At 31.5% G+C, this 15,383-nt stretch overlaps 1 protein-coding gene across 3 annotated transcripts in view; it reads left to right on the forward strand.

Annotated features, from left to right (window-relative positions):
- Positions 1-15,383, forward strand: part of LOC118185295 (neuropeptide F-like) — a 48,578-nt gene that overhangs the window by 20,279 nt on the left and 12,916 nt on the right. The window contains exon 2 of one of the 3 annotated variants that reach the window (XM_035355135.2): positions 13,540-13,579. The exons of 1 other annotated variant lie outside the window; for it this stretch is intronic. In XM_035355135.2, the coding sequence (XP_035211026.1) occupies positions 13,540-13,579 (40 nt within the window). Of the gene's footprint in view, positions 1-13,539; positions 13,586-15,383 lie in introns of all 3 variants that reach the window. One more of the 3 variants, XM_035355133.2, reaches the window with a different exon arrangement.

Below are 15,383 nucleotides of genomic sequence, written 5' to 3' on the forward strand. Positions count from 1 at the left end.
TTTGCTATTTTCCTGTTACATTTTAAGACAGAAAAGCAGAAATAAATGCCGGAATATTTAAAAATCTAAAATCTTTGTTTAAGATCTTTAAAATTTTATTTATTAAGAGCAAAATTTAATTTTGTCATTTGGCTTCAGTAGGTTTTATATTTTAATATTTAATGTTAAAATCATCTTCGAGATGTTAGACTGTAATATAAAGTATACAGATTGCAAATTTTGCATATGGGCACTAGGATGTAAGGTAAAAAAGTAGCTCCACATATCAAACCCTTTCCATCAATACTTATTACTGAAGGTTTTCAATAATAAATTGCTCATAGCCTCTGTCTTCCTTGACGCTACAAAAGCGTTTGACCGCGTCTGTATTCTTACTTTTAAATCAATCAAGCTTAATTTTCCAGATAATCTAATTCGCATTATTGTATTTTCTTCATAAGACATCACTCAGAGTCCGTATTGGAAATAAATACTTGTTGCGGGCATCCATTATCCAGGAGTGCTCCAAAGCTCAGTTTTAAGTCCATTTATTTTACGATATCCCACAGCACCTTATAATTCAACTAGCATTTTTTATTAATAATACAGCGCTCTGGCGCTGGCCAAAATATTTATCACTATACCAGAAAATATTTATCACTTTCTCGTTTTTGCCATTTCTAGAAGAGTCTATATGTGAAGAATTTTTTATAGGAATATGGTCTGAACCGTCTCCTGCCCAAGAAGATATATGTGGAGATTATTTGTGCTTTGCGCCTCAGTTTTGTGGAAATTTTTACGGTGATAGAATTATTGATGTATTCTAAAGCCCAAATCCACCCATTTTTAAAAATATTTCTGTATCTCCAATAAGATTTTGTACATTAGAAAAATAAAGCACATATTCACATTACAAAACTGGTAATAAAATAGTTTAAAGAACATGAAAATGAGCTTCAACATCTTCCAAATTCCTGTCCAGTCTGTTGCTGTAAATATCATTGAGCCTATCGGGGAAGTTCTAGGGAGACATATTTCGATGTTCTGAATATTTTCTCCTCCACCCCCCTGAAGTGAAATAGCCTTTTTTTATAACAGAAATAAAATAGAGAAGAGAATCATCATAATGTGAAATAACAACTTTTTTATAAATAGAAATAAAATATCTATTTTAAGAAAATATATTTAATGATGATAGAAGACATACGGGTCACTTCTAACAAATCGCTGTAGCACTGGAGTACATACAATATTAATAAAGCATCAGACTGTAGAAGCAGTCTCATTGTGCACCTGCGTATATTGAAGAAAAGTTGTGTCTTAGAATCAAGAAATATTGCAATATGGAATAATGTTTAACAAGTGTTCTTACCTGGAAACATCAGAATAGTCGTGATAATTAGAGATGTTAAAAGAGGAATGTAGAAATTTTACCTAACGATGTATGTGCATAATAACTACGATAACTTTACTTTTTTAATTATAATAATATTTCAATGTGCTTTAAAATTTCTCTCATTTTCCATAAACAAAGCAATTGATTGTATTAGATTATAGATTTCATAGAATGTTGGAAATCACTATACAACAGAGGAAAAGAACTCTTGAAAAAGAAATTTTTTCCCTTACATATGGATACCATCATGTACTTTCACTATAAAGTTCTTCGAATTAAGAAACCAAATTTTGTAGAAAATGTCTAAACGCTGTGGTTGGAAGTTTCTGGAAAAATTAAATCCGGCATTTCATAGGTTCCCTGCATACCAAAAACTCCAATTAGTAAATTGTTCATTTTGTTTTAATAAATACCAAATAGTTCTTCATGTGCAAAATTATAACTTGAAAAACCCTTATATAAATTTTAATTACCGGGGAATTCATAACATTCTTTGTTAGTGTGGTTTAGCATACATGAACTAATGTAAAACTGCTTTTAAATTTCCCACTCGGAAACATGCATCTTGAAATTTAGAAATTCAGAAATGAATAAATCTTCTATCTTCTATTATTGTTTAACTACTCGCTTAAATTTATTGCCTTTAAAATTTTTCATAAAACAAAATTCATTTTATGAGTTAGAAGTTAATATAGTTAAGTTTATCAAATGCTATCCACTTTTCTTGAAATGTTTCAAAAACCTCCTATCACGACTTTTCACTTTTTCCACTTTCTTTTTATTCTACAGATGGGGCTACGCCTGTTCGTTCCTTTTTATTATTTATTTATTTATATTTAATCTACATTGGGTAACGTATTGAGAAAATTTAACAGACTAATTGAATAGATTTTACTTCTGGAAGAAAAGGAACTTGGTATCATTTTTCCTCAAATTTCTTCCATTGAATCAATGTCAGTCCAAGAATGAATTTTTCTAATTTTAAATTTCAAATTTCCGCTTTTCTTTTCCTCATATTAATATAATGTCACGTTCTCACACTTCATTCGACCTCTTTATCCACAAAATTCGAGGTAAACAGTCTCTAAAGGTCATAGTCTCTTTTCATGGTCTAATAAAAATTAAACATATTTGAGTTTAAGTTCAGGGGTTACTTCCTTGGCTAATTATTAAGAAAAAGCAAATAAAAGCACTTTTCCTCTTTCCAAATAGAAAAAAAAAATCAAAATCTTTATCAGGAAAAAGCATAGAACGTTGTTAACAACTGACTGTGAAAAAGCATCGTAATTCAAAACAAAAACTGTTTAATGCAGAAATAACATCAAGCGGAAAATCCATACCGTTGAAAGATTGAAGAAAACTGGTTTAAACAAAACTAAGAATGGCAACAATTTCATCTTGATGAACCTGACGAACAGTAGATTTCGGGTTATCGTTACGATATCTTAAAACTGGTTTCAGAGCCTCTGTTTTGGGTTAGAGTCTAGTCACACGATGAATAATAATGGCTATAAATGTATGCTAACAAAGGAAAAAATTATCTGCATTTGAAGTCTACCTTTACTTCACAGAGGAGTGAAATTTTAATGGATACATTAAAATGGTAAATGGAGAATGCCAAACATTTATTTCGAGAACACAATGAAATATTACCATTCTCTTTCTCCGAGTTTTTCTCATGGGTACTTTTCCTTTTCAATAAATAATTCGGAAGGAAGGTCTGAAAACTTCAGGTTACAGTCCAACATCTAAAAGAAGAGTTTAGCAATTAAAATAAAAAAAATAATTTTAAATGTGAAAAATCACAAAAATTTTTCTCAACTATTCTTAGTTAATAATAATACCTACTCTTGCCAATTCACAAAACTGAATCCCTATGTTGAATAAAATCAGTACTGAGCTCAAAATAAATTTTAATTTTAAGGCTTTCGCATTTCCTTCTACATTTCTTTTTCTGTCTTCCTCGTTTTTTCGCTTTTGATCCTTGTACGAAAACAGAAAGGACTGGATTTATTAAGTTAAAACAAAACTCACAAGGGCTAGCAGCATGAGGAGGCCTCAGTAAATATTTTCGAAGGAAAATTGGTTTAAATTCAAATTGTACCCGAAAACAAAATCACTGTAACAGAAGAATATAAAAAAATATTAAGAATGCAAGTTGCCAATCGAATAACTTTAAAGAAAGAAATATTTAGAGAACTTGCAATTCTTATGCTACTACAAAATTTCATCGCAGCCTTTAAATTTTATTCATTATTACTTGTATTTGGATGCAAGCAATAGTAAGATAACTGGTTAATAAACGTAAAACCTTATAAATTAACTAGCTATTTTTTTTGTCACACTGCAATACTAGATGCCATTATATGCTATCGCATTCGAAAATGAGGACTTCTTCAGAGACGATCCTTTCTTAATATGGAGCCGAGTTTTCTTATAAGTAAACAAATTAAAAACTGGGAGGAAAACTTTATTACTTGTATTTGGATGCAAGTAATAATGAACACAATATAGTTAGTCATGGAATAAGTCAAACAACAAAGTATAATAAGTCAAACAACAAAGATCTCTTATATAAAATATAGCACACTTAATTGCGTGAAGGGAAGAATTATAGTGGGCAATTTGTCAATTTCAATGCAACTCGTTTATTGGTATTACATAATATGAGCCTATTTTCGTATTATGCCCAAACCATCTTGCTCTGCGCAAATGCTAGTTTTCTAGACTTGTTCATGATGTGCACAAGAGCCAATTTATAGCAAAGATTTTCGCTAGCAGCATGTGATTTTGCCCTTTCCTCAAGTTTTTCTCCCAGTGTTAACTTGTTTAGTTACTCGTATAAGAAACACTCTCGTGGCTCCTTTCTTAATATGAGCTCCATATTAAGAAAGGAGCGTCTCTGAAGTTCTCATTTTCAAATGCGATCGTATATAATGGCATCTAGTATTGCAGTGTAGTAAAAAAAAATGGTTAGTTACTTTATACGGTTTTACGTTTATTAACCAGTTATCTTATTATTTTGCCTGTACTAGTATTTCTACTTTTGTAGACGCCTTCCAAGATGGAAGTGAGTTAACGCAATTAAGAACAGAACTCTCGAAGTTAAGGAGAGAGCTTTTGGCAGCGACTGTTGACCATCTGAAATCTAGTTTAGCAGAGGCTTCTAAATTTACTTGAATAAGTCGTAGTCTTTGCTAGCTCTGTTTACTCCCGTTAAGTCGAGGGTCTAAACCAAAACACATACGCAATATTTGTGTTGCAAAATTTTATATCTTAAAATAGTTAAGTCTTTTTTTTTCTATCTTTGGTATTTATTTTAACCCGACAGACAGCGGAGTCTTCTGTTAATCCACGAACTGAATAAATTGTTAGACTGAAGATAATAAAAAGGTTTGTTTCAAACCTTCTCTTGTGTTGGTGTAACTTTACTGCAGAAGTTCTCAAACGGGAGAGGGGATTCCCCTTTGGGAGAAATATTATACTTTCAGAGGGGGATACGGTCAGCCTCTTATTTAGCTGTTAAGTATTTAGTGTTAATTTATGAATATAAAAAACTACTTTTATTCAAGTTTTTGTTTTTATCAACATTTTCTATACCTTTTTGTTGTTTGATTTAAAAACATGTTAAAGAATAATGAAAATCGAAATAAATGCGTACATATTTCTCTAGTTTTGGAAAAGAGGAGGGAAATGATCTTTTAGCAGTGATGTAAGAGGTACAAAGAAAAAAAGGCAAACACCTTGAGAACCACAATTTTCCTGGAAGATTTAGGATACAGCGATAAGCCGCTTGTCTGTATTTACGGAACTTAAGATAATTAGGATCTTCAGAAATTATTAAAGACAAAGCATAGGGGAGCTTCCTTTCTAAGGTAAAGGATAGCTCTTAAAATTTCCTAAGAAAATTTGGTTAGCATAATCCCAAACGCCCTTTATAGAAAGCCCATTAAGCGAGATTTGAAGCCATGTCAAACTATGAGTATTCAGACATCTCATCCTTTCATCAAAATATACCTTAATAACATAAGATGTGTTTTATTAACTAATAATATAGTGAACATCATCAGAATTTTGGGTCACTCGCTCAACTTTTGTATATTTTTCAAGTTAGTCCCCGTTGTCCTGAAACGCTATGGTCCGCTGAATACTGGAACATCAACCTGGTTTGAGTTCGAATCCAAGTAAACGGGCTGGCTGCATGGTTGGTTTTTCATGGTTTTTCCCGAATGAAACGTAAATATGAGCCATTTTTCCTCAGTGTTTACGAAGTGTTTTACGAAGGCATCTGTCTTCTTAGGCAGACAGCTCTCGTGGCTTTGCCATATTCAAATAACCTAACCTAACTCTAAAAGCTGTGCGCTACCTTTTGAAACACTTGAAAACATTTGACTAAAATCTATTGAAAAATTGTTAATAGCATCTTATGTATGATCTTGATATAAAGTTATTATTTAAGAAAGGTAATTATATGTTCTGAATCTCAAACGTTTGGTAAATGCTTTCTTTCTCTTAATGTAAAATTTCTGAGATAAATAAAAAATAATCAAAATATACTTTTAAATATTAACTGCTAAGCATTTTTTATCGTAAAAGCCTCATTCACGACGATACACTAAATGCATAGCAAAATTCATGTATATACAATTTCTACAGTCGTTACATGGTTAAAAAAATTTCTTCCGCTATGTCATTTTTTTTTTTTTTTTTTTTTCCAAAACCCAAAATATCTCAATTATTTACCACCTATAGACAAGTGGTTAAGATTGCTGAAAACAGTAATTTGTACCTTAAATTCTAACTATTAAACTAACTGCATGGAATTTTTATGGTTCCCATATGCATAATGATGCTAAGCAGGGATCGGGAGGTAAAAATGCTGAACACTGGTTGTTCGACCTGGGTTCATATCTGAACCGACTGGGAGTTTAGATTTCTCTGTGTGTAATGCGAGTGCGAAACAGTTTCCATAAAAATGTCCTCTACGAAAGTATTTCCCTCTTAAGACAGTAAGTATTTCTCCAATATCCCGCATGTGCCCCCGTATCTATTACGTTCGAAAATATTTCTCCCGTATCCCTCCCAACCCATTTTCTCTGTGTAACATTAGTGTGACACTTCCCATAAAAATGTCTTCTACGTAAGCATCCGTGTCTTGGACAGATACCATCGACTACTTTGCGTCAATAAATTGACCATATCAAACCAGTTTCAGTTACTTAGTCCTGTAATTTAAATCGCATGGTTTATCAATGTTCTAATCGAAAACTTCTCTTAAAACACCTACTTTAAATTTGCATTTTATTCTATTATTCTTTCGCTGTGGAAAACTATTTAGTTTTCAAAATATATTCACAGGATAGTTTTCGACAAGGTGATAAATATGGCCGAATCTGAATTCCTTTAACACTGCTCCCTATGCAATCTAATTAGTACCCCCAGGCAGCTAAATTTTGTTCTTTTTATTAATTCTTTAGTGTCTTGAAAGCCCTCTTTTCTCTACTTTAATTATAATGTTATTAACAAGATGGGTTTAGAAACAAGAACTACAAATTGACAAAATTTAAGAAAAAATTTTTAAGAGGAAAAAAAAAAAAAAAAAAGAAAGAAAAAGAAAATTTTCGTTAATTCTTGATTTGTAAAAATACATGTAACCAAAGTCGAACCAGCTATTTTTAAGCAAAAGTAAAAATATGACTTATAAGTAAATAAAATACTATTTTTCCTCATTAGATTAGATTTTGAACATCATGAAAGAGGAAGTCTTTAAATCTTTTCTTAACTCTGCATTAAGTGTCTTCTTTTCCTAAAGCGTCACTTAAAAAGACTGAATGATGATCCACTACCGAAATTTCACTGTATTCATGTACTTGAATTACATTTCTGAGTCACAGAGATACGGAGAAAATAGATTCCCTGTTTCCTTAATTAGGTTCAAAAGCGAGAAGATATATCATCAAAAACGGAAAACAAAATTTTTCCGCATATATTTTATTGTTTAATTTATTACTTGCGTAATATTTGGGAATATATGAAAATACAAATTACTAGCAATAAAAATAATTTTATACAGAAGTATTTAAAACAAGTTTATTGAATTGAAATTGCAGAAAATTAAATGAAATGAGAACTCCGCTCATTAAATATTCATGACTGGTACAATTTGTCTCTTTTATTATCACATTTTTTTTTCTTTTTTTTTAGCTCTTGCAAGTAAGCGATCTCAAGTAACCTGAAGCTTTCAAGGTCCTTTAACCTACTTTGCTGCGCTCAGTGGTAATTCCCTTTCAAATGAAGCCGTTCTCCAAAACTGATATCATTTACCTTCAAACTATAAAATTAAAATCGTGTAAAATACGCACTTATATTCTTTCCTGCTTGACAGCTACAAAAATTCCCTTGGTTTGTATAATAACCGACATCGCATCACAATGATATTCTTTCATAAAGTTGCCAACACCTTTACGCAACTCAGCTACTGTTCAGAAAGATAGGAAGTTTCATAAATATACTCGCCTCTTCATGCAAATTAGCTTCTTGCTTATAAAAATACTAGAAAGCTCGGCGGTCATACGAAATGACCACTGTTCTAGATATTATAAATTTTAATTAAAATGATTTGTGCAAAAGTATCTGCTAATTTAAACTGAATTGCCCAGAACAGGCGGCGAGTACGCCCCTTTGCTTACTGCCCCAAGGAGTTTCCCCCTTCTACTTGCTTAATTGCTTAAAGTAGAGTGCAATGAAGGAAACCACTGGCGGTACATTTTTAAGAGCCACCGCTAGCTGAATAAATAAAGGTGATTTAAATAATGAAATATTAATTCGCATATCAAAGATCTCTTTGTACAAAACATTTCTTGTGTAGATCTTTCTATCATTTTTAAGCTCGCCTTGCAGAGGACCATTCATTATTTTTAATTTTACGTCCGTTCTTTCACGAACTCTTGAACAGGCAACATAAAGTTGACCGTGTCCAAATGCAGGTTCAGGTAAAAAAAATGCCAACATGCTTAAGCGTTTGGCCCTGAGACTTATTAATGGTCATAGCAAAGGCAAGTTTTACAGGAAATTGTCTGCGTCTCAATTGAAACGGCAACCCTGTGTCGTGGCAACTTCACCCCATTGGCTAGTACAGTTACACAAGCAACCAATAAACTACCGGCGGCAAACAGACAGTTAAGCTGCATATATATATATATATATATATATAAATTGTAGTAAGCTCGCCTAAAAGTTACCAAGAGCTGCTGCTCCAAAAGGTTTAACACGTTTTCAAAAAATTAATACACATGAAAATCAAATCATTAGACATGTAAAACATTAATAAAATTAAAAACAGAAAAAGTTAAAAAGTAAGCGGAAAATGGTAAATTAGCCCAATTCGACTTCCAAACAGGCTTTTCAAGGGAAATTTCATTTATTTGAACGTCGAGTCAAGCTAACCCCATTACGCGTTTCGCCGAAACAGACAATTGAAACTTTTTCGCTAAAAATTTTTTTTAAAAATTAGACAAAGTGTCTTGGAAATTTTAATAGTCTCAATTCTCTGTTCCAATTTCCCGACGCGTCCGCTCAGAATGACACATTAAGGTGTTAAAATATGTTAATCAAAAACTAAACTTCCTAAATCTAGACTAAAATTAAAATTAAAATCAAAAACGAAAATAAATAGCGATGAGCTATTAGTCCTAAAAATACAAAAACATACGGGCTGGGCCTGCAAGCTTAAAGATTAACAATTTAATTTTTAAATAGTAGATTTTAGAAAACTGTAATGAAAACCTGTTATTAATATAAAATAAAACAAAAATTAAGAAGAGAACAAACTAAGTGGGTCTTGCTAAGACCAAGAAAAAGTTGTAACAAAAGAAACAAACTAGCTTGAAGAATTACGACTTTTTTAACAAATGACTGTTTTTTCCTTTTTCTCTTGCTTTAATGGCCAAGTTTTTATAGTTTTAGCTGAATTAGCCATTTTCACTTCGAAAAAAAAATTTTTTTCCATCCTACTACAAGCCAAGCGCCATTTTTGAGATCTTTACACGGTTTCCGAGGTTTCCGGCCCCCCTTCGATTATATGAGACGAGTTGCAGATAACGAAAATCTCTTCGCATTGGCTAAATGCCCACAGCACTTCGCTCCCCCCTACCTACGTCATCCAAATGAAAGAACAAGAAGTATGGCAGCCATTTTTCAACAAGTTTTAAGAGGGACAGCTTTGCATAGCCAAAGGTCAGTTTTTGTTTCTTTTGTTACAACTTTTTCTTGGTCTTAGCAAGACCCACTTAGTTTGTTCTCTTCTTAATTTTTGTTTTATTTTATATTAATAACAGATTTTCATTACAGTTTTCTAAAATCTATTACTTAAAAATTAAATTGTTAATCTTTAAGCTTGCAGGCCCAGCCCGTATGTTTTTGTATTTTTAGGACTAATAGCTCATCGCTATTTATTTTCGTTTTTGATTTTAATTTTAATTTTAGTCTAGATTTAGGAAGTTTAGTTTTTGATTAACATATTTTAACACCTTAATGTGTCATTCTGAGCGGACGCGTCGGGAAATTGGAACAGAGAATTGAGACTATTAAAATTTCCAAGACACTTTGTCTAATTTTTAAAAAAAATTTTTAGCGAAAAAGTTTCAATTGTCTGTTTCGGCGAAACGCGTAATGGGGTTAGCTTGACTCGACGTTCAAATAAATGAAATTTCCCTTGAAAAGCCTGTTTGGAAGTCGAATTGGGCTAATTTACCATTTTCCGCTTACTTTTTAACTTTTTCTGTTTTTAATTTTATTAATGTTTTACATGTCTAATGATTTGATTTTCATGTGTATTAATTTTTTGAAAACGTGTTAAACCTTTTGGAGCAGCAGCTCTTGGTAACTTTTAGGCGAGCTTACTACAATTTTTATATTTTACTTATTTTGCAGCATATTGCGCAAGATGTTTTCTAGACAAAAATGTTTTTTTTTAATTGTTATTACTGCTTTGCTTGATAAATTATATATATATATATATATATAGGGAGAAGTAACATCATCTCCTCCGAAACGGCCGGCTCCCGGGCTTAGCGAAGCACACCGTTGGATTCCGCAGGTCCGTGGCACGCCATTTTGACCATTCGCGTCTTCTTGGGACTTTAATAAGCCGAGATATTAATTAAAAAATAATTTTCCTCTACGTTTTCCCTACATTTTTCACTTCTTTTCTTGGGTTTTCCGTATTAGAAGGATTTGGCTACGTGTCAAATTCATTTTTTTTCCTCGAATATCTATGGAACGGCGCCGAATTGAAATTCGAGACGCGTATCCTCGGATTTCAAAAAATTCTCCAAATCCATCGATACCGTTCTCCTCTTCGCACGACTTTATTCGGCCGAGATATTAATTAAAAACTGCGGAAACGTTAATTTCCGCACTCATTTTTCCGAGTGGCAACAATAAACTATCGGCGACACACACTTTAGCCGCTTATATATATAAAGAAGTTTCATAAAGGTGAATGTATAAGGTACTTCTCCCGCCTTCCTAGCGTGCCTTCGTGGTGTAGTGGTTCTGCACGCTGGGCCGGCATTCAGAGGTCCGTGGTTCGATTTCCGGCCAAGGCGTTTGCTCATTTTTCATCTTGCCTGCTTCCAAAATACCTAATGTCTCTACAAATGCACTTTATACGCCAAGATACCCTTACGAGGTTTTTTTCAGGTTTCAGTTTGCTGCTCGGATTAACAAGGGAATGAAAGTTCTACTTGCATGACTATGCCTTGGCATAAAGGTAGCGACATTTTTATGACAGGCGCTGCACTTATGAGAACCCTTCTTATTTTAACACCAAGTGCCTACCGAAAACTTTTTCTCGATTTACATTGTTTCGATTTCAGTTTGTAGGTCTAGAAAGAATTATTATGTAAGTCCATGTATTATTGTATACATCATGTTATTTTGTTAAAGAATGTCTTATATTTATTATGCATAACCATCATGTTAAGCATTTTTATGGCCTGAACTTAGCATGGTATGACTAGAGAAAATTGAGGTAGACATCACATGATCCTATTAAATTATATACAATTTTTTGTAGCACTTCATTTAAATTTATTTCCTCGAATAGTTAACCGAACCCTCAAGGCAAGTTCAAAGTGACATCAAAAACTACAAATTCTCCCGATCAATTTTTGTTGTATGGGAGTCAAATTTCTTTAATTTTATTTTTTCATAACAAGTATAAAACTTTCCCAAATATAAGGATAGGAACACGGAGACCTAATTATAAGTTAGATTTCATTATTTGTCGAAAATAATTTTTTTTTTTAAATTTGATGTTGCCAAAACATGAATATTTTCGTCATTTAAAACACTTCTGTGTTTGGAAGTATATGAGTACCACAAATGTTTGCGAAAATAAAGACCCAGGTACGGACTTTGAGCTGGGTAAAGGGGTATGTATGTATATATATAATTAAGTGCAGAATTAGAAGCTATAGCAGTCCCATATACGAAATTTCAATGTTCTTTCAATGTTCAAATCAATTATGTTTCAATATGCGAGGAAAAAGGAATTCTTTATTCTGCTCGTATGCATAGACGTCCCTCAAACAAAACAAAAACAAAAAAAAAAAAAAAAGTCCAAATGATTTGGGAACTTTCAAAATGGATATTTCCGTTGAAATATGCTATCCCAAAACTTTCGTGATTACAATATTTCCTTTATTTTCCTTTACAATACTTTCTTTACTTCAAGGGTGTAAAAATGAGATGTGGATTTAGCATAACGAGGTTTTAGATTAAAACCGATTCTTATGAATAATGAAACTCATTCCAATGGCAATGAAATCTAGTATGCTATTCTTTGGTATGTATTTTACCCTTTTACAAATTTATATATATTCTTCTGAGCATTTCGTTTTAGAATATGAGTTTTAAAAAAATGTATTGCTATGTAACACTACATTCTTAATTTTCTGTTGCTTTCATTAATCTCCTTTTTAACTTGTTACAAATATTGCATGTGATTGAACTGAACTGAAATCCTAACACTAAAAATATTTTTTTGTGAATAATAATTAATAAAAAATTTAGCATGTAGTTCCTTCTGTCATTTTAGAGCGTACATTTGAAAATACGCTGGAAAATTTTCCCACAGAATCGTGATTAGATTTTAAAAGAAAGCTGTAATTTTCATTTCAAATTATATCGTTATAACGATGTCAAAGATAGGATGTTTCAGGCAACACTTTCAGATTTTACTTTTCTTTGTCATAAAAAGGTACAACAAAAAAATTGGAATGAATTTCAAAAAGAATCTATTTTTTTATATGGCGCAATATCATATACTTCATTTCTATGCTGAAACAAATTTTTTGCTTTCGTATTATTGATTTTCCCTTCGTTATATTTCTATGACCTTCTCTAATTATGAAAATAATCCTCTTTTTTTCCCAAAGAAAGAATATGTTGGTGGTAAAAGATATTTTTAAAATGGACTTAAGTGCTCTCTTTCATAAGACACTTTTTATTAGCAATTAAAATTAATGTACTTTTTTTTACGAGTATTTTAAATTACTTCCGAAAGCAAAAGTCAGCAAAATAAAAACGGGAGTCATATAATTAAAAAAAGTGTTTAAAAGGTCCCAAAGAAAGCATGAAATTCAATATTTGTTTAACAAAATGACTTTAAACATTTAAACTTCTATATTTCACTAGTTCATAATGAATGCTTCCCTCCCCTTTCGAGGAAGAAGTATCTGTGTGTTAAAATATAAAGTCGCCACTTTTACCTGAGTATAACTTCGCTAAACGGAAATTAAAAAGACGGAAAAAGATTCCACATTCCACATTTAGTATTATTTCTAAAGCACCTCTAAGAGTCTTTCGAAATATCCATATAAATATGTTTAATGAAGCAAGAACTGTAATTATTGTGTACATTAGGGACGGAAATTGCTAAGAAATTCGAAAATATTAAAATAAAATTCTTCATTATAACATTTTATGAAGATATAAAACGCCCCAAAATTATTAGCTCTTTCATTATTATGTTATTGTATTAAAAGATTTATTTATTACAATTGTTTAATGTGTAAATCCATTCAGGCGGTTGTGAATTGCAACTTTTTTCAATTTCAAGGTTTTTCCTAATTCAAGCTTTGTATATTTCTGTTTTTCAGGTATGGACGCAGTGTTGGACTTCATAAAAAAAGTCAGGTTGTAAGTGTAAGCATGTTGGTTTTCTTATGTGTGATGCGCATGATATTAAGAAAGTATTTTTCTATTGCATATTTCATATTTATATAGCAAGACTTAAATTGAGTTATTTTTTTTTTTTTTTTTTTTTTACTTTTTCGCAAATAAATGACTATCAGAATTTGAAGCCGAAAATTGAAATGAACACGATTGAAATTCAATGAAACTGGACCCCAAACTATTAATTTTTATAAATAATTAGCTATATTACTCTGCTTCTCCTGCGAGTAGCTCCAGCGAAGGTTAAATAACAGAAATAAAATCAAAATATGCTTAGAATTCTTCATACTGTTCGTAATTGCTATTACTTATAGACTTATATATTAAATCTTTAAATAATATTTTTACTTTTTTTGTAGGACTTAGAAGTTCTGAAAGTAGTCAGAAGAAAAGTACTGAGAAGCAAAACAATATAATTAATAATTAACAATGATTCTTCATTTCTGGTGTATAACGAAATATGCATAGACAAAAGAATTAATGCGTACTTCAATTGTTTTATACTAAAAGTTATTAATTTTTCTAAACAATACAATGGATGGAACTAAATATAATATCTGTTAGATAGAATAATCGGTTCCAATAGTGAAATGCAGGACGACGACATTGACCTATTTGAAAGACCTACTAGAAAATTCCGAATGTCAAATCACTAAAAATCTTGTCGATTCATAGATCAAACAAAAGTGCAGAACAAATGATTATTAAATAATAGCAAACAGGAAATGTTAAACTTTGTAGGATTGGCAACAGAAAGATGAAGATATTCACCCAGAGAGAAAGATCTCCGAGTCGTATAACGGCATAACGAGATTTGATTGATGTCGGAGCAGATAAAATTCAAATAAGAATATCACAGCAAATGGTAATACTTACTTAACTGTAAAGAATAGATGATTAGAGTTAGCAACGAGAGATATGAATTCTAAGCATGTAAGACGTCGGCCGTGTTCTAAAAGTGTGCGTGGATTTGTATTTTGCGTATGCTGTAGTCCATTAAAATGGATTGCCGAAAAAGAAAGTGTTAATTTATTGCGTCAGTTAGTTTAAATATACTTCGAACCCACATTAGGATAAACAAAAATAATATGTTTTAGTTATTTAACCTTACTTATCGACTTAAATTTCTGTCGTAAAAATTCTCTTACAAACGGATATATATAATACTCGAAAAATTATTTAAACAAAAAAATCTGAAAGTTTTTCAGATTTTAACTATCATCTAAAATGATTTATTAAGGTTTTTTACGTTCTCGCTAAGCTCGCAATCTACCACTCTGCTGTTGCACTCGCTCCAGCTAACTCGTTTCTTTTTGTATTTTTAGCTTTATTATTATTTCTTCGCACTTACGCCATATATAATTCTTCAGTTAAATCGCAAAACTTTTAAAAGCAGCATATGTTTAAATTCCCGATGCAAGTGTTGGAGTACATTTTTCTATTTTTTCAGCCTTTTGTCAGTTCATTTTATCAATGTTCAGTTTTCTTAGCAAGATCGCTTGCAAAACGTTTTTTTCTTTCTTTTGTTAACGTTTTATATGCTTACTTTGTTTATTAAATATTATGTTCTTACCGCTTACGCCACATAAAGTTCGATTCAACGGCAAAATAACAAAATATTTACAAACAACATATCTTCAGAATTTCCGATAGATAGTCTTGAGCGCTGGAAATACAGTTATAAAACAGTTTAGCCACCGCTCGCTCTGAAATCATTGAATGTGTTAATCAAAAATTCATTAAAGTTTTACATAATGTGTAACAGGTA

Source organism: Stegodyphus dumicola, chromosome 8 (genome assembly GCF_044657685.1).
Source record: "Stegodyphus dumicola isolate Sdum_Otavi_A_Nest chromosome 8, ASM4465768v1".
NCBI lineage: Eukaryota > Metazoa > Arthropoda > Arachnida > Araneae > Eresidae > Stegodyphus > Stegodyphus dumicola.